Source organism: Pantherophis guttatus, chromosome 1 (assembly GCF_059756535.1).
Source record: "Pantherophis guttatus breed Tessera chromosome 1, ASM5975653v1, whole genome shotgun sequence".
Classification (NCBI taxonomy): domain Eukaryota; kingdom Metazoa; phylum Chordata; class Lepidosauria; order Squamata; family Colubridae; genus Pantherophis; species Pantherophis guttatus.
The window spans coordinates 334697210-334721696 of NC_142063.1; the positions used below are offsets into that span (position 1 = coordinate 334697210).

General features: G+C 41.4%; 1 protein-coding gene across 8 annotated transcripts in view; it reads right to left on the bottom strand.

Annotated features, from left to right (window-relative positions):
- Positions 1-24487, bottom strand: part of CALN1 (calneuron 1) — a 423249-nt gene that overhangs the window by 48998 nt on the left and 349764 nt on the right. For all 8 annotated transcript variants that reach the window (XM_034420798.2, XM_034420802.3, XM_087889567.1 and 5 more), the window contains one exon: positions 17282-17394. In XM_034420798.2, coding sequence (XP_034276689.1) covers positions 17282-17394 — 113 coding nt within the window. The remainder of the gene's footprint in view (positions 1-17281; positions 17395-24487) is intronic.

The following is a 24487-nucleotide window of genomic DNA, read 5'->3' on the forward strand; positions in this document are numbered from 1 at the left end:
GGCTGTTTTTGCCCTCCCCAGGCTCCTAGAAAGCTTCTGGAGCCTGAGGAGGGGGAAAAATGGGCCTACCGGGCCCACTGTGCCATCGCGTGCCAAAAGCAGGGGGAAGTGTGTGGGGTTACATGCGCATACATGGGAGGGCGGGGCACATTGAATTATGGATGTGGACACACGCACCCGTGACCCCCCATGTGACCCCCGCTTTTGGCACGCAAGGGCAAAAAGGTTAGCCATCACTGGTATAGGTCTTCTTGCTTGGGCAGATGGCTGGACTAGAATACCTCTTCTAGTCCTTTCTCCTCTCCTCTCCTCTCCTCTCCTCTCCTCTCCTCTCCTCTCCTCTCCTCTCCTCTCCTGATGTGGCTAAGGATGTGCAGATCTTTCAGAGGCTGCCATGTCAGTGAATGCATATCTGGATCAAACTTCACTTACCATGCAATATAGTACTTGTAAGACAACAATTCATGAAACTTAGAGGTTCCTTGGCTTCAAGGGGACAAGCTATTTATCACAGTCCCTGATAATACATAGCTTCATAAATATATTATGTATAGTATGAGAGATAGCCTACATTGTGTAGGCTAGGTGGAGACCCAAAAGTTCTTCAGATGTTGGTGGACAGAATCTTATGTTTGTTTCATTTAGTGTGGCAATGGACAAGACAATGTAAATTATAATACATCTGGAGGACCACACATTACTTATCTGTACATCTAAGTAATAATACTAATGCTAATGCTAATGCTAATGCTAATGCTAATACTAATACTAATACTAATACTAATACTACTAATAATATACGACTGAGTTGCTAAATTAATCCACTGGTCATTATGTAAAAAATACGACTTACCTGTATCGAAAAAGTCATGGGAATATAAAGTGGAAAAAGTTATAGCAAATGAGAAGGTGAAGATCTTGTGGGACTTTCAAATACAGACAGATCGTCACTTGGAACACACCAGATATCACAGTTGTCGAAAACTGAAACGTACAATTTATTGATATCGCGCTACCAGGAGATGCCAGAGTCGAAGAAAAAGAACTGGAAAAAATCATGAAATATTGCGACCTGCCCATCAAAACTACACGGCTATGGATGAAACATGTAACAGTGATATCCATTGTCATCAGGGCACTTGGTGCCATGTCCAAGAATTTTATAAGATACATCAACAAATTGCAGCTTCCTGCAATAACACCAGCAGAATTGCAAAAAACTGCGCTACTTGGAACATCGTATATCTTAAGAAGGTACTTGGTTAATACCTAGGATGCTGGCAGCAACCCGTATCAACCATTAGTACCAGTCAATAGTATTTGTGATGCATTTTTGAATGTTCAGTTGCCTGAGTTTCATGTTTAATGAATAAAGTAAATAATAATAATAATAATAAGAAGAAGCCAGATATCATAGTTGTTGAAAACCGAAACGTACAATTTATTGACATCGTGGTACCAGGAGATGCCAGGGTCGAAGAAAAAGAACTGGGAAAAAATCATGAAATATCGCGACCTGGCCATCGAAACTTACTGCAATAACACTAGTGGAACTGTAAAAAACTGCACTACTCAGAACATTGTGCATCTTAAGAAGGTACTTGGTTGATACTGAGGATGCTAGCAGCAACCCGTATCAACTATCAGTGCCAGTCGATAACATTTGTGATAGATTTTTAAATGTTCAATTGACTGAGTTTCATATTTAATCAATAAAAGTTTGTAATAATAATAAGGCAAATAATAGAAAATTGGCTGGATTCTTAATCTTCCAGTGAACTCTCTTAGGTTCTCACGGAATCCTATAATTTCATATAAGAGTTGGAAAAAATTACTGGTCTGGACCATTTTTGTTGACTGGTGGTATCTTCCAAAATTGGGGTTTAGCTTGTCATAGTTGGGTGGTAGATCATGTCTTTTTGATGCGGAAATTTTTATTTTTATATATATTTTTTTCCTGGTCTTGGTTGAAAAAGTTCACTCCTGGATTAAGTGAAACATTTCTTTTGTCCTCATAGATGTAATCATACCATAAACTGGAGTTATTTACTCCCTGAGAGCAATCTCCCCTGTGACAATATATATGTCAGCCAATTGTTCATAAGGGAAACAAAAAAAACCCACAACAACACCACTTTGTCTTCCATTTTCAGAGGCAACACATCATAACTTCACACCTTCCATCCCTCTCCAAATCAATTTGAAAGCTTAATCCCCAGATTGGACGAAACCTCAATTTACTCATAGCAGATTGTTTTATATATCTGCTGCGGAGCTCACTCTGCCTAGCACAAGGTGTTGATAACTGCAAAAGAAACAAAAAGGAAAAGGAAAAAAAGAAGAAAAAGAAAAGTAGAAAATTGGTTTGGAATGGCTTAGGGATTGCAAAACCTCTTTGTCAGAAATGACTTGCGGTTTGTGATGAAAAATACTTCTTTGATTCTTTGATGACTATTGACACAATGAATTAGCGTTTAGATGCTTCCTATGCCACAAGGATACATGAATTTCTAAAAAGGATGATTGCTTTGTTTGCTCTCCACTTTTTGAAGTCATTAATATTCTTCTCTCCATATAGTATCTGGTATTCAGCCAGTTTGAACGAACCGGTAGCTCCGATGATCAGCTGGCCCCACCCACCCGCCCCCACCCTATCCTGTCCTTTATTTCCTGCTTTCTAGCTCATCTCAATCAAGCAGCACAGCTGATCCCCCCCCCACTGTTCTACTTACCGTTACTGACTTGGAAGGTAAGCAACTGAGCTTCTAAATGCTCCATTTTCAGTGCAAAGCGTGAGCTCACCGAACCGGTTGTTAAAAAATTTGAATGCCATCACTGGTATCTGGTCACGACAACATCATCACCCAGCAAGTTCTCCATGAGATGTTCCTACTCAATGATTTATACACTCCAGTTTCTATCTCATGTGTTTTTTCCTGCCCCAACCTGTTTGTATCTCATTTCCTATATACATATATTTAGTTGATTATTATTCCATCTCTTTTATTGTTCATAGGGGCTGTCGGCCCCTAGGGGGAGAGCCTTCTCTGTGGGGGCACCGACGATCTGGAATGAGCTCCCCCCAGAGATACGGAGGATTCCGGATCTGCGCACCTTCCGCCGCGAGTTGAAGATGCTTTTGTTTCATCAAGCTGGCCTCGCCTAAATCTTCTCCCTTTTAAGTGTAAATTCTAAATTTTTAATGGATTTTAAAATATGGGTATTTTAAATTATGGGTTTTAATTCAGCCAAATTTATTTAATTCATTTTATTCGATTTTAAATTTTGTATATCTATGTGTTTTATTTCATGGCTGTGCACCGCCCTGAGTCCTTCGGGAGTAGGGCGGTATAGAAATTCAATAAATAAATAAATAATATGTAACTCAAGGCAGAGAACATACTTAACACCCCCCTTCCTCCTTCTATTTTCCCCACAACAACAACCTTGAGTAGTGAGGCTGGACTGAGAGAGAGAGTGACTGGCCCAATGTCACTCAAGCTGGCTTTCAGGTCTAAAGCAGGATTTGAACTCACAGTCTCCTGGTTCCTAGGCCAGCACCTTAACCACTAGACCAAACAGGCTCTATATACCTCAGGCAACATGCGACTGTAAACATACAGATTGGGGATGAAGTGAAGAAGTCTGATGCATCTGAAAAATACCAAGTGGATCAGTGAAGCTTGGAGTGCATTTTTTTTTTTTTTTTGGGCAGGCAACTATTTTTTTTTATCGTTTTGTCATTGCTTCTTACCCTCAAGGCAGTTTACTTGAACTTAAAATCGGTAAAATACAAACTCACATCAGAAGAAGGGCATCTAACATGGACAGCAGTAATCCAATTAGAGCCTGTTAAATGATAGCTGTAGATTCAATTAAACTACTGTGTACTAAGTCCACTGAGAGCTCAGGTTTACTCAGGAATTAGTGATGCCCATCACAGAGATGTGGAAAAAGCATACATGCATTTGATTTTCTTTCAGAGAACTGTTCTCAAAAGCTATTTTTAAGCCCTTACAAAACAAGTCAGGTGTCCTATCATTATTATGGATGGTTGCAGAGTCAGCCAGATATTAAAGACTGGATTTGGCATTTTTATCCATTTATCGACTCCTTCCCAAGGACCTGAGATAGGCAAATATTGTTGGTTAATGGTATCAAAGGTATTCTTGCAGGATATAAGATCATGGTGGGCTGCAACTGGTTTGACAACTAGTTCGGTGAGTGCGCGCTTTGCACGCACCTAACATGCTTGCACCAGGGGTGGGTTCCAAATTTTTTTACTACCGGTTCTGATGGTCATGTGACAATTCTTTAGGATATAGCAGAGGTACTGGTCTACCAGGCTTTTAACTGCTTGCAGAGCTGTACCAGTCTACCCATTTGTTCTTGGAGCGTCCCAGTCTACCCACTTGTTTTTGGAGGCACCAGTCTATTCATTTGTTTTTGGAGGCACCAGTCTACTCATTTGTTTTTGGAGGCACCAGTCTATTCATTTGTTTTTGGAGGCACCAGTCTATTCATTTGTTTTTGGAGGCACCAGTCTATTCATTTGTTTTTGGAGGCACCAGTCTACTCATTTGTTTTTGGAGGCACCAGTCTATTCATTTGTTTTTGGAGGCACCAGTCTACTCATTTGTTTTTGGAGGCACCAGTCTATTCATTTGTTTTTGGAGGCACCAGTCTACTCATTTGTTTTTGGAGGCACCGGTCTACCCATTTGTTTTTGGAGGCACCGGTCTACCCATTTGTTCTTGGAGCGTCCCAGTCTACCCATTTGTTTTTGGAGGCACCAGTCTACCCATTTGTTTTTGGAGGCACCAGTCTACCCATTTGTTTTTGGAGGCACCAGTCTACCCATTTGTTTTTGGAGGCACCAGTCTACCCATTTGTTCTTGGAGCGTCCCAGTCTACCCACTTGTTTTTGGAGGCACCAGTCTATTCATTTGTTTTTGGAGGCACCAGTCTACTCATTTGTTTTTGGAGGCACCAGTCTATTCATTTGTTTTTGGAGGCACCAGTCTACTCATTTATATTTGGAGGCACCAGTCTATTCATTTGTTTTTGGAGGCACCAGTCTATTCATTTGTTCTTGGAGGCACCAGTCTATTCATTTGTTTTTGGAGGCACCAATCTACTCATTTGTTTTTGGAGGCACCAGTCTATTCATTTGTTTTTGGAGGCACCAGTCTACTCATTTGTTTTTGGAGGCACCAGTCTATTCATTTGTTTTTGGAGGCACCAGTCTACTCATTTGTTTTTGGAGGCACCGGTCTACCCATTTGTTTTTGGAGGCACCGGTCTACCCATTTGTTCTTGGAGCGTCCCAGTCTACCCATTTGTTTTTGGAGGCACCAGTCTACCCATTTGTTTTTGGAGGCACCAGTCTACCCATTTGTTTTTGGAGGCACCAGTCTACCCATTTGTTTTTGGAGGCACCAGTCTACCCATTTGTTCTTGGAGCGTCCCAGTCTACCCACTTGTTTTTGGAGGCACCAGTCTATTCATTTGTTTTTGGAGGCACCAGTCTACTCATTTGTTTTTGGAGGCACCAGTCTATTCATTTGTTTTTGGAGGCACCAGTCTACTCATTTATATTTGGAGGCACCAGTCTATTCATTTGTTTTTGGAGGCACCGGTCTACCCATTTGTTTTTGGAGGCACCAGTCTACCCATTTGTTCTTGGAGCGTCCCAGTCTACCCATTTGTTTTTGGAGGCACCAGTCTACCCATTTGTTTTTGGAGGCACCAGTCTACCCATTTGTTTTTGGAGGCACCAGTCTACCCATTTGTTTTTGGAGGCACCAGTCTATTCATTTGTTTTTGGAGGCACCAGTCTACCCATTTGTTTTTGGAGGCACCAGTCTACCTATTTGTTTTTCGAGCGCACTGGTCTACCACCACACTGCCTTTTAACACTGATCAGCTGTAGGGCAGCCCTTTGAAGCCCCGCAGCAAGAGTTTAAACAGTTTTTTTCCTTCTAGCCGATCAGCTGGGACTTGGGAGGCAGCGAATAGATTGGGAGCGGGGCCAAATAAAAGGTAAGAATAATGGGGGGTGGGGGAGATGGGAGGGCCCAGCCCCCGAACAAAGAGAACCGGTTAGGTGACATCATTTTGTCACAGCTACCGGTTTGGCCAAACTGGGCCGAACCAGGAGGAATCCACCACTGGCTTGCACGCAGCATTCAAAATACAGCAATTTGAAGCTCAGCTGCTTACCTTCTAAGGTAGCCCCGTAAGTAGAACAGCGGAGGCATGGAAATCACCCTTTCCTTCTATTTATTCCCTAGCCAGGGAGGGGCCAGTCAGCATCCACATTTGTTTTGCTTCCCGAGCAGGCTCATTGCCCTGCGCTGTTCACCTCTACTATCTGCTCTGCATATATGTCAGTGGTGGGTTTAATTTTTTTTTTTACTACCGGTTCTGTGGGTGTGGCTTGGTGGGCATGGCATGGCTTGGTGGGTGTGGCATAGCTTGGTGGGTGTGGCAGGGGAAGGATACTGTAAAATCTCCATTCCCTCCCCAATCTAGGGAAGGTTACTGCAAAATCCCCATTTCCTTCCAATCAGCTGGAAGTTGGGAGGCAGAGAATAGATGGAGGTGGAGCCAGTCAGAATTTTTACTACCGGTTCTCTGAACTACTCAAAATTTCTGCTACCGGTTCCCCAGAACTGATCAGAACTTGCTGAAACCCACCTCTGATATACGTGGATCTGGAACAGGCCCCAGCTGTTCTTCTTCCTCACTCATCTCAGCTTCCAAAGGTAGCTGCCTCTCCGGTGGCTGGGAAATGCCGGACGGCCATGGCACTATCTCTGTGTCCAATGCTGTGCATCCATCCAGACTCCAGAACTGGCCCAAGTTCTTCCCCAACCTCCTCATCATCCGAGTCTGCCGCCAGCTCCACTGGCAGCTGGTGAGCCACAACCTTGCCATTTGTGACCTTCCTTGCAGCAAGCAAGGTCAATGAGGGAAGCTGGAACGGCTTTTAAAGACTGTGTGATTCCCTTAACAACTGCAGTAATTCGCTTAACAACCACGGCAAACAAAGGCTGTAATATTGGGCACAATTCATTTAACAACTGCCTTGCTTAGCAATGAAAATTCTGGTTCCAATTGTGCCTGTAAATTGAAGACTCCGTTAGGATACTTCTCAGATTCAGGTTTAGCTTAAACATAAAGAACGTGTAAACCAGGAGAGTCAGGGGTACGTCATTACATATCCACTGCCTCCAGACCACAGATTGATTTACACAGCAGTTATTTGTCCCAATCTGCCTTTATATCTGCACAACAGCATTAGGTTAAAGTACTTAAAAAACCGCCAAGGCATTTAAAATCGGTTTTATTACCTTTATTCGCAACTCCGATGCTTTGTTGCTTCAAAATCAGATATCAAATAAGAGGATAAAATGATATATTGTTTTTATTTTGTTATGCATTTATTCCAGCTTGGAATCTATTAGGATGGAACGAGGACTGTAATGTTTTTAAAATGTGTGTCCTTTTTCTTGTACTTGTTCCTGGTATTACTAATATTTATTTGTTTGCATTCCATCTCTCTACCAGGAACATAAAGCAGTGCTTAATTTCCCCTCCCCCCCAACAATTCTAAGCAGCGGTGAAATGCACTTACTTTCACTACCGGTTCGGAAATGTGCATGCGCAGAGGGTCAAAAATGGGACATAATGACATCCCGGAGGGTGGGCGGAGCCTCCCACCACCGGCCCTACCGGTTCGCATGAGCCGGATAGATCCAGCCGGATTTCACCACTGATTCTAAGACAGTAACTCGCTCTCCGTGTGAGAGTCATTTCTGCTGATTGGTTTTAGACCTCCTTGCCTGTTGAATGGCTGGCTTGGGAACAGGCTGAGACCTGGGGGGACCTGGCAGGATGGGTAAGGGAGTGTTGCAGCATCCCCATGTTTGGTCATAAGGATGAACAATGGCGAGAGCACTGCAATGGCTTTAACTTTGAAACCAGGTCTTAAATATCTTTTGCGGGGTTCTGTCATAACTTTGAACTGTCACTAAGCAATTGATGATAAATCGAGGACTAACTGTACCACCAGATTCCAAACAGAAGAGACAATCTCTCACATACAGACAGTGTTGTGGCCCATCAGCGGCCTGTGCAGCTAGTAGCTGATTCAGACAGCGAGGAGGCTGGTGTGGTGTTGTGCCAGCAGCCTGGGCAGTTGGCACTCGAGTCAGACAATGAGGAGGCTGGAGAAGATGTGGTGCCAGAGGCAGGGATTCAGCCAGGGCCTTCAGAACCTCCAGAAGCTCCTTTAAGTGAAGAGGATGAAGAGGAGGAGCCTTTCCTCAATGCATGGGCGCACAGAGCTGCCAAAAGGCAGGAGTGGCTCCTCAGGAGGAGGTCTCCTTGAGAGTAAGGCTTGGGGCAAATAGGCAAACTCCCTTAGCCTATTTAAGGAGGAACGCCGACTGAAGCAATTTGCAGGGAACAACTTCAATGCCTTCCGTCGTTCCCTTAAAACCCATCTTTTCCAGCAAGCCGGGTTGGCTTAAGAAGAAATTTTTAAATTCTTTTAATCAGTCTGTGATTTCTTAACTTTCGGGCCAAAATTTATATATATTTTAAAATGTTTTTTAATATTTGTATTCTATGTTTTTTATCTTGGCTGTACACCGCCCTGAGTTCTCAGGGAGAAGGGCGGTATATAAATTGGAAATTAAATTAAATTAAATTAAATTCATTCACATACCTTCGTGTCTTGTCTTGCTTATCTTATCAGCTTCCTGCAAATTGCTTCTGGGCATTCTGCCAACCACAGTAAGCTTTCAGCATTATTCTTTGAATTCTTGGCGGCTGTTAATGCAGTTAATTAACAGCCGTTGTTGTAAAAAACTGGTTTATTTAGTAAACTAAGGTTTGAATGGACTCTGTGTGTGCTGCGTTCTTTGGGGTCCGTAGCTGGGGCAGAACAGACAGTCCTTAACTTTTGACTATTCATTTAATTATGGTTCGAAATAACATCCTGGTAAAAAGTGCTTTATGACCTCAAAATTACAACTTTCGCACCATGCTCCAATCATGTGTGCTTGAAAACTGTCTGGCATTTACAATGGTGGCAGCGTCTTGTGGTCATATCACAATGATTTGCAATCTTCTCAGCTGGGTTCTGACATAGAACATAGAATAATAGAGTTGGAAGGGACCTTGGAGGTCTTCTAGTCCAACCCTCTGCTCGAGCCGGAGACCTTATAAGATTCTGGGCAAAGAGCTGTTCAATCTCTTCTAGAAAACCTCCTGCGATGGAGCACCCACAACTTCTGAAGGCAAGTTGTTCCATTGGTTGATTGCTCTCATCGTTAGGAAGTTTCTGCTCAGTTCTAGGTTGCTTCTCTCTTTGGTTAGTATCCATCCATTGCTTCTCGTCTTCCCTTTTGGTGCTTTGGAAAATAATTTGACCCCTTCTTCTTTGTAGGAATCCCCCAAATATTGGAACACTGCTATCAGATGCATTAGTTTTCATCACTTCATCCCAAGTCTGTATGTCTACAGAGCATGTTGTGTTCTGTCCCCTCCCACGAGTGGCCTTGCAGAGGCTCAAATAGCCCGGCAATAACAAACGCAGGCTAGAGAGACTGAAGTTGGCCCTTTAATAAATAATTCTCTTCCAAAGCGTATATCAGTCCAATAGTTACCGGCCAATGTTCCAAAGGTCTTGGCAGACGGCCAGCAGGCTAATGCAGGAATGCAGACTCTTGTCAAAAACTCCAAACTAACAGTTGTAATCCCACTGCACCCAAAACACCAACAAATTGTTCACCACGCCTTTCCAGCCCAGTCACACCCCTTTTATACTTTGTAGGGTGTGGCCTTACGTCTTCTGACCACACCTCTTGGGACATGGCAATAGCTGTTCTCTACGACGTCTCCTACGTCTCTCTCTTGCATCCAATAGGGGCTCCCCCTCGTTGTTACCGGCCTCTGTTTCCTCCTCAATTTGGCTGGGCACATCAGCAACTGTCAGTTCTTCCTGACTCACCAGTGAAGACGGCCCCTCCGGCACATAGCTCGTGACAGCTTCCTCCTCCTCCTCCATATCATCCTCCAAATCAGCATGCGAAGATAAATCAGCCCCCGGGGCCGGGGTCACAACATGTTGCCTGAGGTATATAGATCCTGTTTGTCTAGTGGTAAAGATGCTGACCTACCCAGGAACAAGGATACTGTGAATTCTAATACCACTTTAGATGTCAACCCTAAAGCTGGCCCGACCAAAGCCATTTTGACCACTTCAGTGTTGCCACACTGGAGCTGAGGGATAGGGAAGGGGGATTTGAGATAGAGGGGATTTTGTAGCCAAAACAAAATACTTTCTCTTGAGAACCAAGGACATTCTCACACCTGATCGGAGGAAGGCAGAGTGATGCTGCCCAGTTGTCAGACCGCACGATGATTGGACCTTATGACTGATTGTTTTAAGAAAGTAGAAAAACTTTTACTTTTAATTAGGTGAAAACCACAGGAGTTTTCAGAGCCGGTTTTCACCAGATATGTGCCAATATGGTATTTCCAATAAAAGTATTATTTGAGGAATTTAACTGCCCCGGAGTCTTGCTTGCCATGGATTTGTTACTTGGAACCCTGACATCAGACTTGAAAGACAGCTGGGTGAATTTACTTAATGACCATGATAGAAATGGTCATTTCTGACAATGGTCACATGATGATTCACTTAACAATTGTTTTGCTTAGCAATGGAAATTTTGGTCTCAATTGTGATTGTAAATTGAGGATTACCTGTACTCAATGTACATCTTTTTCCCACTTCTTAATGGTTGGAAACCATGATTAATTTCCAGGAATTATGGTCAAATGAGGCTCCTTATGGGCTACCAAGTGCCTGTAAGAGCTGAAGTTGCCCACTTCAAAAAGAGAAGTATGGCTCCCACAATCAAAAGTTTTCTGGAGGAACCTGCTTGCAAAGGCCTCTAGTGTAGCTGTGAAAGACATCACTAATCCTTCATTTAAGGATAGTTCAGTTTTCTGAGCCATCCGTGTGCAGAGAAGCACATCCACAAGGTTGTTACATTCACATCAATGACACAGAGCCTCTTTATCCCCTTCATTTGTAGCTGTCAAAACTCTTTAGCTTTAACAAATACAGTGATGAGTTGACATTACGGCATTCTCTAATATTGCCTTCAAAAACCATTTCTCCCCCTCAGGCGTAGTATTATTTATTGCTTGCCTCAACTTCTGACACTTGCTTTTCCTCTGTGTGAGGGTTTGGGGGTGCTGCAGGAATGGAGGACTTCTATCGCTTGTGCCTGGCGTACTTGATTTATTTCCAAGATGAAGGAACATGATAAATTGTGTAGCTGTAGAGATGCACAATCACACCTCTGCACCATACAACATGAAAAGAAATGTTGTTGGCTGAATAGCAAATGAGCACAATTTCAGGATTCAAAGGCGGACTTGAATTATAGCAGATCTACAATTCAACAATAATTATTCCATAATAGCGCATAAAGGGAAAAAGGGAAAGGAATCTGGGATGGCCCAAACCAGAGGTGGGTTTCAGCAGGTTCTGACCAGTTCTGGAGAACCGGTAGTGGAAATTTTGAGTCGTTCGGAGAACCGGTAGTAAAAATTCTGACTGGCCCCGCCCCCATCTATTCTCTGCCTCCCAGGTACCAGCTGATCGGGAGAAAATGGGGATTTTACAGTATCCTTCCCCTGCCACACCAAGCCATGCCACACCCACCAAGCCATGCCCACAGAACCGGTAGTAAAATTTTTTGAAACCCACCACTGGCCCAAACCAAGGATAAGTCAGCACTGAAGAATAAGTCAAAACTAAGTGACAAATTGGGATAGAGAGTTGAAGAAGTCAAACATAGAGACAGTGGAATATACTATAGGTAGTTCCCAACTAACAACAGTTTGTTTATTGACAGTTCAAAGTCACAACTGCACTGAAAAAAGTGATTATGACTTTTCACACTGTTGCAGCATCCTCTTAGTCACATGCTCAAAATTTGGATGTTTGACAACTGATTCATATATATGATGTCCCAAAGGTGCTTTTTTCACCTTTGGGACAACCATGACCTGGATGATTGAGAAGCTCCATAGACATATATATGATGGTTGCAGTGTCCCAAGGTCATGTGATCACCTTTTGCAACTTTTTGGCAAGCCAAATCAATGGGGAAGCCAGATTTGCCTAACAATTTGCTCAAGTTATCAATTTAACAACTGCACTGATACACTTAACTATCAGGGTTCCGACAGATGCCCTAATTAAATCATGAGTCTCAAGCCAAGCTTCAAAAGAAATCCAGTTATTTATTAGGAGCTTAATGTCTACACGTTCCCAGCTGAAGCCAGCTCTGACCCTACATAATTTACATTCCAATTATGTCCCTGTTTTCCTCCTCCCCCCAGGGCCATCAATCACATTCGCCAATGGAGCAATTTCATTGGTTGTAGGGGTCACTCCCCTTCGGCTGCTATAGGTAACCCTGGAATACAGCCTTGAGAGAGATAAGCATGGAATGTGCATCTGTCTTTGGCTGCTGTGCCATTTCGCCGGTTTCCTATCCCCCTTGGCCTATGGCAACTCGAGAGCAGGTCAGGGTGCTTTGCAAGTTGACATTAACAACTGTGGAAGGAAAGGTTGCAAAATGGGGCAAAACTCAGTTAACCAATGTCTCACTTAGCAACATAAATTTGGGGCTCAGTTGTGGTCCTAAGTTGAAGACTACCTGCATAACGTTGAAAAAATCAAACATCGAGACCAAACTATGGAATATACTGCAGCACAGAAAGACAGATGTTTCAAAGAAGGAAAAACTTTCATACTAATCCTTGCCCAAGAAGGGATAAACAGAAAAAAATCCATGCAAGATTATTTCAGTATGTGATTACTGTGGTGGGGTTACTATATGCATTGAGATGGAAAGATTTGACTCTATGCTCTATGGAGGAATAGTTGGTGAACTTGACAGATTTTGCTGAAATTGATAACTTGACTTCTTTGATTAGAGAAAAGACCTCATCTATATTTTTTGGCAACTCTTCTGGACTTTTTGTATGAAAATGAAAAAAGTGAACTTGTGATTTATGGCTCTGAGGATTAGATAGGACAGCTTATTTTAAAAAAAGAGTCATATGATGCAACTTTAGAGAGTTTACTACACACACACACACACACACACACACACACACACACACACACATATATATATATATATATATATATATATATATATATATATATATATATATATATAAATAAAGGGAACACAAGCAGAAGACATCCGAGATCTGAATGAATGAAATAGCCTTATTAAATACTTTGTTCTTTACATACAGTAGTTTATACACTGCTCAAACAACTAAAGGGAACACAAAACTACTGTATGTAATGAACAAAATATTTAATAAGGCTATTTCATACATATATATATAAACATCCTTGTCCAGAGAAGGTCTATCTGAAGTTCAGCGAGAAAAAGGCACCTACAGTTCAAGCAGCTTACCACAAGATGGCGCTGGAACAGGAATTCATTTTAATTTAATTTACTTTGATTCTCTTATATAGAGTATAATAGTCTGTTTGGCTGGCTGCTACTTACTACAGTGTGCTCTGTGGAATTCTCACCTACTAGCAATTACAAGGAAACACAAAACAATAAGCAGAAAGTTGCAAGTTGGGGTGTGCTCCTGTAGGAAGTTAGCACCCACCCCTCTCCTAGGAAAATGAGATATTTTAGGAAATATTAAAAGGGAAGAATATTTCCATTAAAAGGGAGGCAGAAACTCAGCCCCCCACCACCTTTGTCAATGGGCCATTAAGGCCTGGGCTAGTCTATTCTACATAACAAGGATATACCTCCTTCAGGCAGAGCCATAATAGGAATTGCCCAAAGCCCCATTCATTACATCATCACCAGAGGTGGGTTTCCGCAGGTTCTGATCAGTTCTGGAGAACCAGTAGTGGAAATTTTGAGTAGTTCGAAGAACCGGTAAATACCACCTCTGACTAGCCCCACCCCCATCTATTCTCTGCCTCCCGAGTCCCAGCTGATCAGGAGGAAATGGGGATTTTGCAGTATCCTTCCCCTGCCACATCCACCAAGCCATACCCACCAAGCCACGCCCACCAAGCCACACCCACAGCACTGGTAGTAAAAATAATTTGAAACCCACCACTGATCATCACCCAGCAAGAGTCAACCAAGCTTGGGAGTCAGGACTGCCTACAGAGTTGCCCCTGCATGGCCCAATGGGGGTCTGACAACCAATCAGAATACAAGCTCAAATTCAAAAGTCCAGAGAGGGCATAAAACCGGGGCACACTCAACATCTCTTCCTTTTTTTCTCTTCACCCAAGCTCTTCAAGGCATGTGATCCTGTCCACCATTAAAACTATCTTTCCAAGCAGCCACCATGTTTCCCCACTTGGAACTGAACCCAGAAGTATATTTCTTCTCCTATGACCTATTCCACAAGCAAGCAACTGATGTGGCTTCCTGAAATAACAACCAGGGCCAAGGGTGAACCGTAATGTTAAAAAAGAGTGGCAACATGGAGAAAGTGAGTGAGTAACAGCAATATTTCTTTTCTGTAGGTGATGAATCCCCTTGAACTTCCCTGCTCTTCCTGGCCTCTAAGTTAAATCCACTAAAACTCAGTAAGACTTAGAATTTACGTTGTGAATGATTTTTAATGCACTCTGTAACTCTGGAATTCAAACTAGTATTCATTTATTTCAGGCTGGCTGGAGAATTCGGAGAGTTAAAGTCCACACAGCTTAAAGTTGCCACCGTTGTAAAACGACAATTTCGTATCTTTATCTCCCCCCCGCCCACCCTTTTCGCAGGCAATTCAGAATGAATAACTACAGAAGCCATGAAATAAAATCAAAGCACATTTTAAACTCTCCTAATAGAAACAAAATAAATAAAAACAGCAGGAAACCAGATTCTTTAAATGCGTAGATAAGTGCCATTTCTTTCACTGCTGCAAATAAAAATCAGTGTTACTAAAAGTCACTTTCTTCGTGTAACACAAGTCATACCAAGATTTCCTTTTAATGACATCTGATTTATGTCACCTAGCCTCAACTGAAGACCATGCCTTTCTATCTACGTGATCTTTTCAACCGTTTTTCTAAATGTTGCTTTCAGATTTACCCAACCCAAGGAAAACCTTCTCAAAGGGAAGGCACAGAGTTCTCACACTGAACCTCAATTATAAAAGAAAATAGACAAAGGGGTGTGAAAAAGTGTCCTCTCTTGGAGATCTATGTTTCCATCAGTCTGCAATTATCTCTAACATACAATGTTTTCAGTAAAACCAAGGAAAGGATAGCAATAGCAATAGCAATAGCACTTGGAATTATATCCCATTCCACAGTGCTTTACAGCCCTTTCTAAGCAGTTTACAGAGTCAGCATATTGCCCCCCAACAATCTGAGTCCTCATTTTACCGACCTCGGAAGAATGGAAGGCTGAGTCAACCTTGAGCCGGTCAGGATCGAACTCCTGGCAGTGAGCAGAGTCAGCCTGCAATACTGCATTCTAACCACTGAACCACCACGGCTCTAAAGAATTAAAAGATATCCCAAAAAAATGCTTTTCATAGACCTATTCAGATCTGTGCGGGCAGCCAATTCTCTTCACAACCTTGCAATAAATATACAAGCTAAAAAAAAACCCTCTACAGATAATTCTCGACTTACAACCATTTATTTGGTGACCATTCAAAGTTACAGAGCCACTGAAAAACACACTTATGACTGTTGCAGCATTCCCCGTGGTCACATGATCAACATAAGGGCACTTGGCATCCAGCATATAATTACAATGGTTGCACTGTCCTGGGGTCATGTGATCACTTTTTGCAACTTTTCCAATTGGCTTTCGACAAGCAAAGTCAATGGGGGGAAATTGATTCACTTAATGATCACATGATTCATTTAACAACTGAAGTGATTCACTTAACAACCATGGCAAAAAGTGGTAAAATTGGGCGCACCTCTCTTAAAAATTGCCTTACTTGGCAATAGAAATATTTAGTTCTTACAATTGTGGTTGTAAGTTGAGGACTAACTGTACTAAAACTTTGAGAATGAACATGAATAGAATAGAATAGCAGAGTTGGAAGGGACCTTGAGGTCTTCTAGTCCAACCCTCTGCTTAGGCAGGAAACTCTACACCATTTCAGACAAATTGTTATCCAATCTCTTCTTAAAAACTTCCAGTGTTGGAGCATTTACAACTTTTGGAGGCAAGTTGTTCCACTGATTAATTGTTCTAACTGTCAGGAAATTTCTCCTTAGTTCTAAGTTGCTTCTCTCCTTGATTAGTTTCCACCCATTGCTTCTTGTTCTACCCTCAGGTGCTTTGGAGAATAGCTTCACTCCCTCTCCTTTGTGGCAGCCCCTGAGATATTGGAACACTGCTATCATATCACCCCTAGTCAGTGGTGGGATTCAAATAATTTAACAACCGGTTCTCTGCTGTAATTATTTCTTCCAACAACCAGTTCATCAAACTGCTCAGAAAGTTAACCGGTTTTCCCGAAGTGGTGAGAACTGGCTGAATCCCACCACTGCCCCTAGTCCTCCTTTTCATCAAACTAGACATACCTACTTCCAGCAACTGTTATTTATATATTTTAGCCTCCAGACCCCTAATCATTTTTGTTGCCCTTCTCTGCACTCTTTCTAGAGTCTCCACATCTTTTTTACATCGTGGCAACCAAAACTGAATGCAGTATTCCAAGTGTGGCCTTACCATTATAATGGGAATCTTACAGCCAATCAGAGTGCATTTCTTGCACAGGAGTGGGAGGCCTCAGGGCGGGGCCCAAGAGACGGTATAAAACCAAGGGACTCTCAGCATCTTGGCCCTTTTTTTTTCTTCACCCAACATCTTGAAGCATATGATCGCCCTTTTCTGCCAGGACCTCAAGCCATGTGATTCTGATCAGAAACTCAAGCCATGTGATCCTGTCCACCATTAAACCATCTTTCCAAGCAGTCTCCATGTTTCCAGTGTCTTTTTCCCCACTTGGATCTGAACCCAGATGGACATTTCTTCCAACAATCAGTGTCCGTAGAAGCCACCACGACATCATGCGAATCACGGTGTCAATATAGAAATAATGCAACGTACCAACTTCGAGTCATTTAGTGATAACACGGCTGGTAGAAGAAGTCTTTGAGGCAATCACGTGTCCATCAACTGTGACTTTAAATATACATGAAAAACACCTTTCCACTAACCTGCCAGAATATGCTGTCAATTGTATTGCCCAAAAAGCCATCCCGCCCTTCTGAGGAGACCAGTTTAGGCCCAAGGATCGTCATGAATTCATCAAAATCAACTTGACCATCTCCTAGAAAGGAAGAGGAGAGAGAGAGAGAGAGAGAGAGAGAAATGGGTGTAAGAGAAGGCGGGAAAAAAAACGAAAGCAGAGAATTCTGAGAAATGACACTGAAGTTTCGGTGGCCATCTTGGATTGTTCAACAGAGATTTCTGACATTAATTGTACCACTGATTATTTTGTTGCGAGGGAAGACACTTTTATACTCCCAGATAAAAGAGAAGATCACAGCAAAGTACAAGATGTAGATGAACATCACACCAAGTAAAACATGCTCAGGAAAAAAAAAAAGCCAATAAAGTAAAGCAAAGCAAACTGAAGCCAATTAAAACAGCTATTAAAGCGAGAAATAAAGAAAACAGACCATTCAGCTAAATTGATCAAAAGACTGGGCTCAACTTGTGAATATTTATGGAGGAAGTTTCCAGCAGGGCAGATACTTACACAATACCACAAATGTGTTGTTGATTTGTGGAAAATGTTAGGGAATAGGCGGCGTGGTTTTCTTTTTTTAAAGGCAGGTTTAATTAAAAGGAAGGAAATAGAGGGAAAGTGCAGAACAAAGCACCCAAGCACCTTTACTCAGAACAGATCCCCTGGTCTCATTTGATTAGAAAATAAACACGTTCAGAGGACTCTTTCTGCTGCTTAGCTTAGAAGCATTTTCATTGAACTGGGGAGGAAAAAACAGAAAAGAAGTGAAGGAAACACATGACATTTTTCTTCTGCCCAGGGAATGTTTCAGGGCTCCCAGATCGGGGGCACTCAAAAAGATCACCAGATAGCTGCAAAGAATTACTCAAAATTCTTAATTCAAGTCGTTGTCTGAATCCCTGCAGCCCAGATACCAGAGTTCTAGTGTTTTATTTTATTTATTTATTTTATTTATTTATTTTGCCAAGCATGTATTAGATAACAGATATAAGTATAAACATAACTAGGAATACATGAAAAAGGATACGAGTAAAAAGGGACATTAGGACAGGGATGGTAGGCACGTTGGTGTGCTTATGGTCGTCCCTTACAGACCTCTTAGGAATGGGGTGACGTCGACAGTAGACAGTCTAAGGATAAAGTTTTGGGGTTTGGGGAAGAAACCACAGTCAGGTAGTGCATTCCAGGCATTAACAATTCTGTTACTGAAGTCGTATTTTCTGCAATCAAGTTTGGAGCGGTTTCCATGGGTTTGTACCTATTATGTGCTTGTGTATTGTTGTGGTTGAATCTGAAGTATTCATTGACAGGTAGGACATTGGAGCAGATAATTTTATGTATTACACTTAGGTCGGACCAAAGATGGTGAAGTTCTAAATTGTCTAAGCCCAAAATTTCAACTCTGGTGGCCTAAGGTATTTTGTTGCGAGCAGAGGAGCGGAGGACTCTTCTCGTGAAATATCTCTGGACTCATTCGATTATATTAATGTCCGATATGCAGTGCGGGTTCCAGATAGATGAGCTGTATTCAAGAATTGGTCTAGCAAAAATTTATGAGTGGTCACACCTCATCATGGCAGCCATTTTATGCGCCAGCAAGCTTCCGCAACATTTTTAGTAACTGGTCAGGAGAGGACCTCAAAATGGTCAATGGACTCCCTCGGCTTTGCCTACCACTGGCATTTATATTTTGAGAGACTCTTATTTATTTCTATGCTACCTATATCTCTCTATAGTAACTCTGGGTGACTTGCAATAGAACAAAAGCAAGAGTATAAAAATATTAATACGTTACAAATATTGCAAATATTAACAGAGATTGGGTAGAGTAGGAACCAGTACGCGGGCAGGATGGAGGTAGGGGTCTTCTTTCTTAGTTCATTGACCACCTCCATTGTAGAATGACCCCATTGGTGACCCAGGGCAATTGGAAGACTCTTTGAGATGCTTTCAGAAGTCCAGAAGGATCAGGGGTGATCTCACACACCAGATGTTCGTGTGTGTGTGTGTGTGTGTGTGTGTGTGTGTGTGTGTGTGTGTATGGACACAGCAGAAAAGGCCCTTCTCCTGGATCCCATCGACCCATCTTCTTTGACCAATGGAGTCAAGGGCAGGCTCCTTCTGCCAGAGTAAGAGGCCAATCCCATTGAGATGAAATGATTCCTCAGGTAGCCTGGACTCATGCCATGAAGGGTTTAAAGGTGATAACTAACACCTTGAACAAGACCAAGAAACAAACTTTCAACCAAGTGCAGCACTCATTGGAAGATGTCTCTGGAGATTCTCAGTCATCCAGGTCATGGTTGTCCCAAAGGTGCTTTTTCAAGAGGCAACTGGATTTTCTTGGGTTTTTTTCTTTTGAAGACGTTTCGTTTCTCATCCAAGAAGCTTCTTCAGCTCTGACTGGATGGTGGGGAATGGAAGGATTGATATTCCTTGCAGACTGCTGGTAATCTGCATCCTTTTAGGGTCTACTCAGGTGACCCTGAGGACACAGATAAACCTCCAAATGCTTCAACGACCAGCTAAAAGGATGCAGATTACCAGCTGTCTGCAATGAATATGAATCCTTCCATTCCCCACCATCCAGTCAGAGCTGAAAAAGCTTCTTGGATGAGAAACAAAATGTCTTCAAACAAAAACAAGAAAGTCCAGTTGCTTCTTGAAAAAGCACCTTTGGGACACTCATTCGAAGAGCTGCACAGCCCTAACTTTTTATTTCTATCTCACCTCTCTATTCAGTCTGAGCATTTCAGGTGGCTGGGAGGCGGAGAATAAATAAAAGCAAAATAAAAATGACACACATTAAAATCAAAGCAAACTCAGCTGTTAAAAACCTGGCCAAAGAGATGCTCTTAGGTTGCTCTTCTTAGGGGACAGAAAATAAGGCCAAAACACATGTTCTAAAACGAATTCATTCCATGGTTTGGAAGTGAAGCAGGAGTTGGCCTCTTATCCATGTTCCAAAAAGGCCATCTTCTAACAATAGCTTCATCTTCACAAGGGTTTGTCCAGCAGCTTCTATTAGCCAAATAATTCAACAGAGAAGAAGATGTTTGGTAGATGGTCAGGCGCTAAGACAGACCCCCAAGATTAATACCAAGATTTTAATTTGGAGGTTATAAAAATATCTGCAATATTAAAGCAGGGTGGGAGGAAAGGACTTTCAATGGAAAAATGCATCATGATTCTTTTGCATGCAGCATTTCATAGTTGTGCCCTTGTCAATGGGCGTACTGCCAAGGGCATATAAAGACCATACAATAATGCAAATGCATACATTATCATGTAAGGATTTATTTCTCTGGTGTGTAAAGGGATACATACCCAGAATAGTAAACCATCTCACAATATTCAAGAGATGCAATTGAAATGAACCTATCCATCTCTTTAGATGATCCACATTTAGATGAATGACCATCTCAGGTTGATAAGTGGCAAAGCGTCCTTCACTTTGTCAAATATCATTGCATTCTCTTTACCTTTCAGCCATTTTTCGTCTTTCTTTTGTTATATGACATTAAACTAACCCACCCTGTGAATTTAAAGTTTGAAGTGTATTGAATCGGGCTGGTTCATCAAATATTGTTCTGATCATGTATTTTTAAATTCTCCAAAATCTACCGTGATCAACATTTGAAAGCTAAATTGAAAATGTAGTTGCTAAAAATTTAGACAATTTGAAAGAAACAATCTATTATGTGTAAAAAAAAAAACGCAATTAAGAGAAATTCTCACTTGAAACAAAGCCTGTATATTTCCAGAACCCTGGAATAATCAGTTGAAGTCAAACATATAAATAATAGATCTCTTTCCAGAGAGCTTGTTTCAGTTTTTGTTCCATTTTTTTTTTTAGAATTTAAAGGTAAAGTAAAGGTAAAGGTTCCCCTCGCACATATGTGCTAGTTGTTCCCGACTCTAGAGGGCAGTGCTCATCTCCATTTCAAAGCCGAAGAGCCAGCGCTGTCCGAAGATGTCTCTGTGGTCATGTGGCCAGCATGACTCAATGCCAAAGGCGCACCGAATGCTGTTACCTTCCCACCAAAGGTGGTCCCTATTTTTCTACTTGCATTTTTTACGTGCTTTCAAACTGCTAGGTTGGCAGAAGCTGGGACAAATAACGGGAGCTCACCCCATTACGCGGCACTAGGGATTCGAACTGCCGAACTGCCGACCTTTCGATCGACAAGCTCAGCATCTTAGCCACTGAGCCACTATGTCCCTACCATAATCAATGGGTTAAATACAGATAATCCTCAAGTTATGATCACAATTGACCCCAAAATTTCTGTTGCTAGGTGAGACAGTTGTAAAATGATTTTTGCCCTATTTTAAGACCTTCCTTTTTTTTTAAAAAAAAATTTGATTTATATGCCGCCCTTCTCCGGAGACTCAGGGTGGCTTACAATGCGCTAAGCAATAGCCTTCATCCTTTTGTATATTTATACAAAGTCAGCTTATTGCCCCCACAACTGGGTCCTCAATTTACCTACTTTCGAAAGGATGGAAGGCTGAGTCAACCTTGAGCCTGGCGAGATTCGAACCTGCAGTAATTGCAGGCAGCTGGTCTTAATAACAGGGTGCTTTAGACCACTGTACTTGCCACAGTTGTTAAGTGAATCCCTGCAGTTGTTAAGTGAGTAACACAGTTGTTAAGCGAATCTGGCTTCCCCATTGATCTTACTTATTACAAGTTCAAAAGGGGATCATATGACTCCAGGACACTGTGACCGTCATAAATATGAACCAGTTGCCAAGCATTGATCATGCGACCAATGGTTGTAAGTGTGAAAAACAGTCATAAGTCACTTTTTTCAAGTATGTTGTCACTAAACGAACGGTTGTAAATTAAGGACTACCTGTATGGATTAACCATGCACTGTTCTCTTTGGCTGGCATCTACTATTTCAGTCTGCACTTATCTGGGTCCCCCCACTTTTTGGCTGGTTTTTTTTTTGGAGCAGGGAAGTGGGGAATTGAACCTAAAGAGGCCACCAAAATCAGCATCTTAGCCACTGAGCCACCGCGTCCCTGTTTTAGAATTTAGGGATGTACAAAATATTTTGCATTCAAAACACCTCACTGTTTTGAATTTGACAGAGTTGCTTTGAATGCAATTGAAAATGAACTATTTTGATCATTCAAGAAGCATTCAGCATCCAGAATGATTGAAGGGACCTATTTTTTTGTGAAACAGTTGTCTTGCACTCAGAATGATTGTTTTGAGCTTGAACAGCGGCATTTCGAATTTAAACAGGTTGCATGTTCAAAATCTAATACATAGCTTTAAAAAAAAAACAATGAAGGAGGCTAGTGTGTTAAGCTATTGTTTTAAATTCCAATAGAAGAATCACATTAAAGGGCTGGACCATAAACTGGCCATAAACAGCAAGGAAAAAAGTAAATTAAATATGTCAAGAAGATTGCTAATGCGTTCTGTTCCTAGCTATTACAAACCATGGAGAATTAGGCACAAGAATTATTATTACAAAAAAAAAAAAGTTCTTGTTAAAGAAACACTCCAGCAAAATAAGCCATTCCTCCAAAATCATGCTGCCTTAATGGAGCAACATGCAGTGGAACACTTCCATTTATTATCCTGATAATTTGAAAATTTGAACCTGTCCTGAGCGGCTTTTGTTATGGTCTTTTATATTCCTTTCCTGTTATGGCTGAAAGCAGTAATTTACAACATTTTGGGATCAGTAGTACCTACTTTTTCAATATAGGTAATCTTTATTTGGGAGCCAGTTTAGCATAGTACTGAGAGGAAACACCCCTCTCCTAGAAGAATGAAATATTTTGAGGAATATTAAAAAGGCAGAACATTATATTTCTCTGGATGAGAAATGGAGAAACATGTTTTTTTTTAAGAGGGAGAAAGCAGCCCCCAACTTTCTTAATAGCCCTCAGCAGATGTCAGCACTTAAGAAAGAAAGAGATATATAGCTCTATTCATAAGCAAATACCCTCACCCAAGATCCAACACAGGAAAAAGACATTCAGCCACAATAGGAATTGCCCAACGCCCCTTCATTACATCACCCTCACAAACTTCAACCAAACCTGGGAGCTCAGACAACCTATAGAGCCAGTACATAATTCCTACATGACCCCATGGGAGTCTGACAACAGCCAATAGAATACATGTTCTTGCACAGGAACAGGAAGTTCAAGTGCAAAGCCCAAAGAAGGTATAAAAAAAACCCACACTCAACTCCATGTGGTCAGCTGCACCAGAACCATGTGCTTGGTGGTTCTCCCCCCCCCCCATATATACGTTTTATTTGTAGTTTTCCTTCAACACCGTACATATTTTATGGACAGTGTATTGACTGGTTCAATATCCTTTTTACAAAATGTTAACAGTAATAATACCATTAAATATACATAATCCTAATCTTCCTTTATGATGATCTTTATGATTCTTTATCACTTTTTTCATAAATTCGTTTAAACATCAATAACATTTCTTTATACAATATGTTTGTTGTCCCCTGCTGAATCTTTAATATTTTAAGAATTACTCAATTCCATCATAATTTCAATATCCCAAATATCTAGAAACATTAATAAGGCCAATTATTAACAAAATTTAATCAGTCCCGGGATTATATTTCAAAGTCCCCAAAATTTCTAGTTCTTAAAAATTATAGTTTCCAATATAGTTTTTACACACTGTTAATAACAATAATACAATTAGGTTGTCTAATCCTAGACTTCCAACTTCTAACCTTAATTTGCTTATGATTATAATAAATTCTATTATCTATTGATACAGTATATATACTACTATTTCCCATTTTGTGGTTTCTACTTTTTATCTTTTATCTCTATCCGTCATCTCTTACCCTTTTTGAAGTTCCATCATTTATTGATTTTTTTGATCACTGTTTTATTTTTTTCTCTTGGAATCTTATATCTCTTTTTGCATTTTTATACCCATTAAATATTCCCTTCTTCTTACCCCAAAATCCTTTCTTTTTTTGGATGGGATTTTTCTCCCCCCCTCCCCGTTCTATTGTAAACTCTTAAGGGATTATCTATTTGATTCATACTTATTATTCCTTTCCCTTCATTGTCTTCATAGTGAGCCTGGATAGCTCTGCAGACTAAGCACTGTAATTTAACACCAGCTGTCTGCAATTAAAGTAAGTTCGAATCTTGCCAG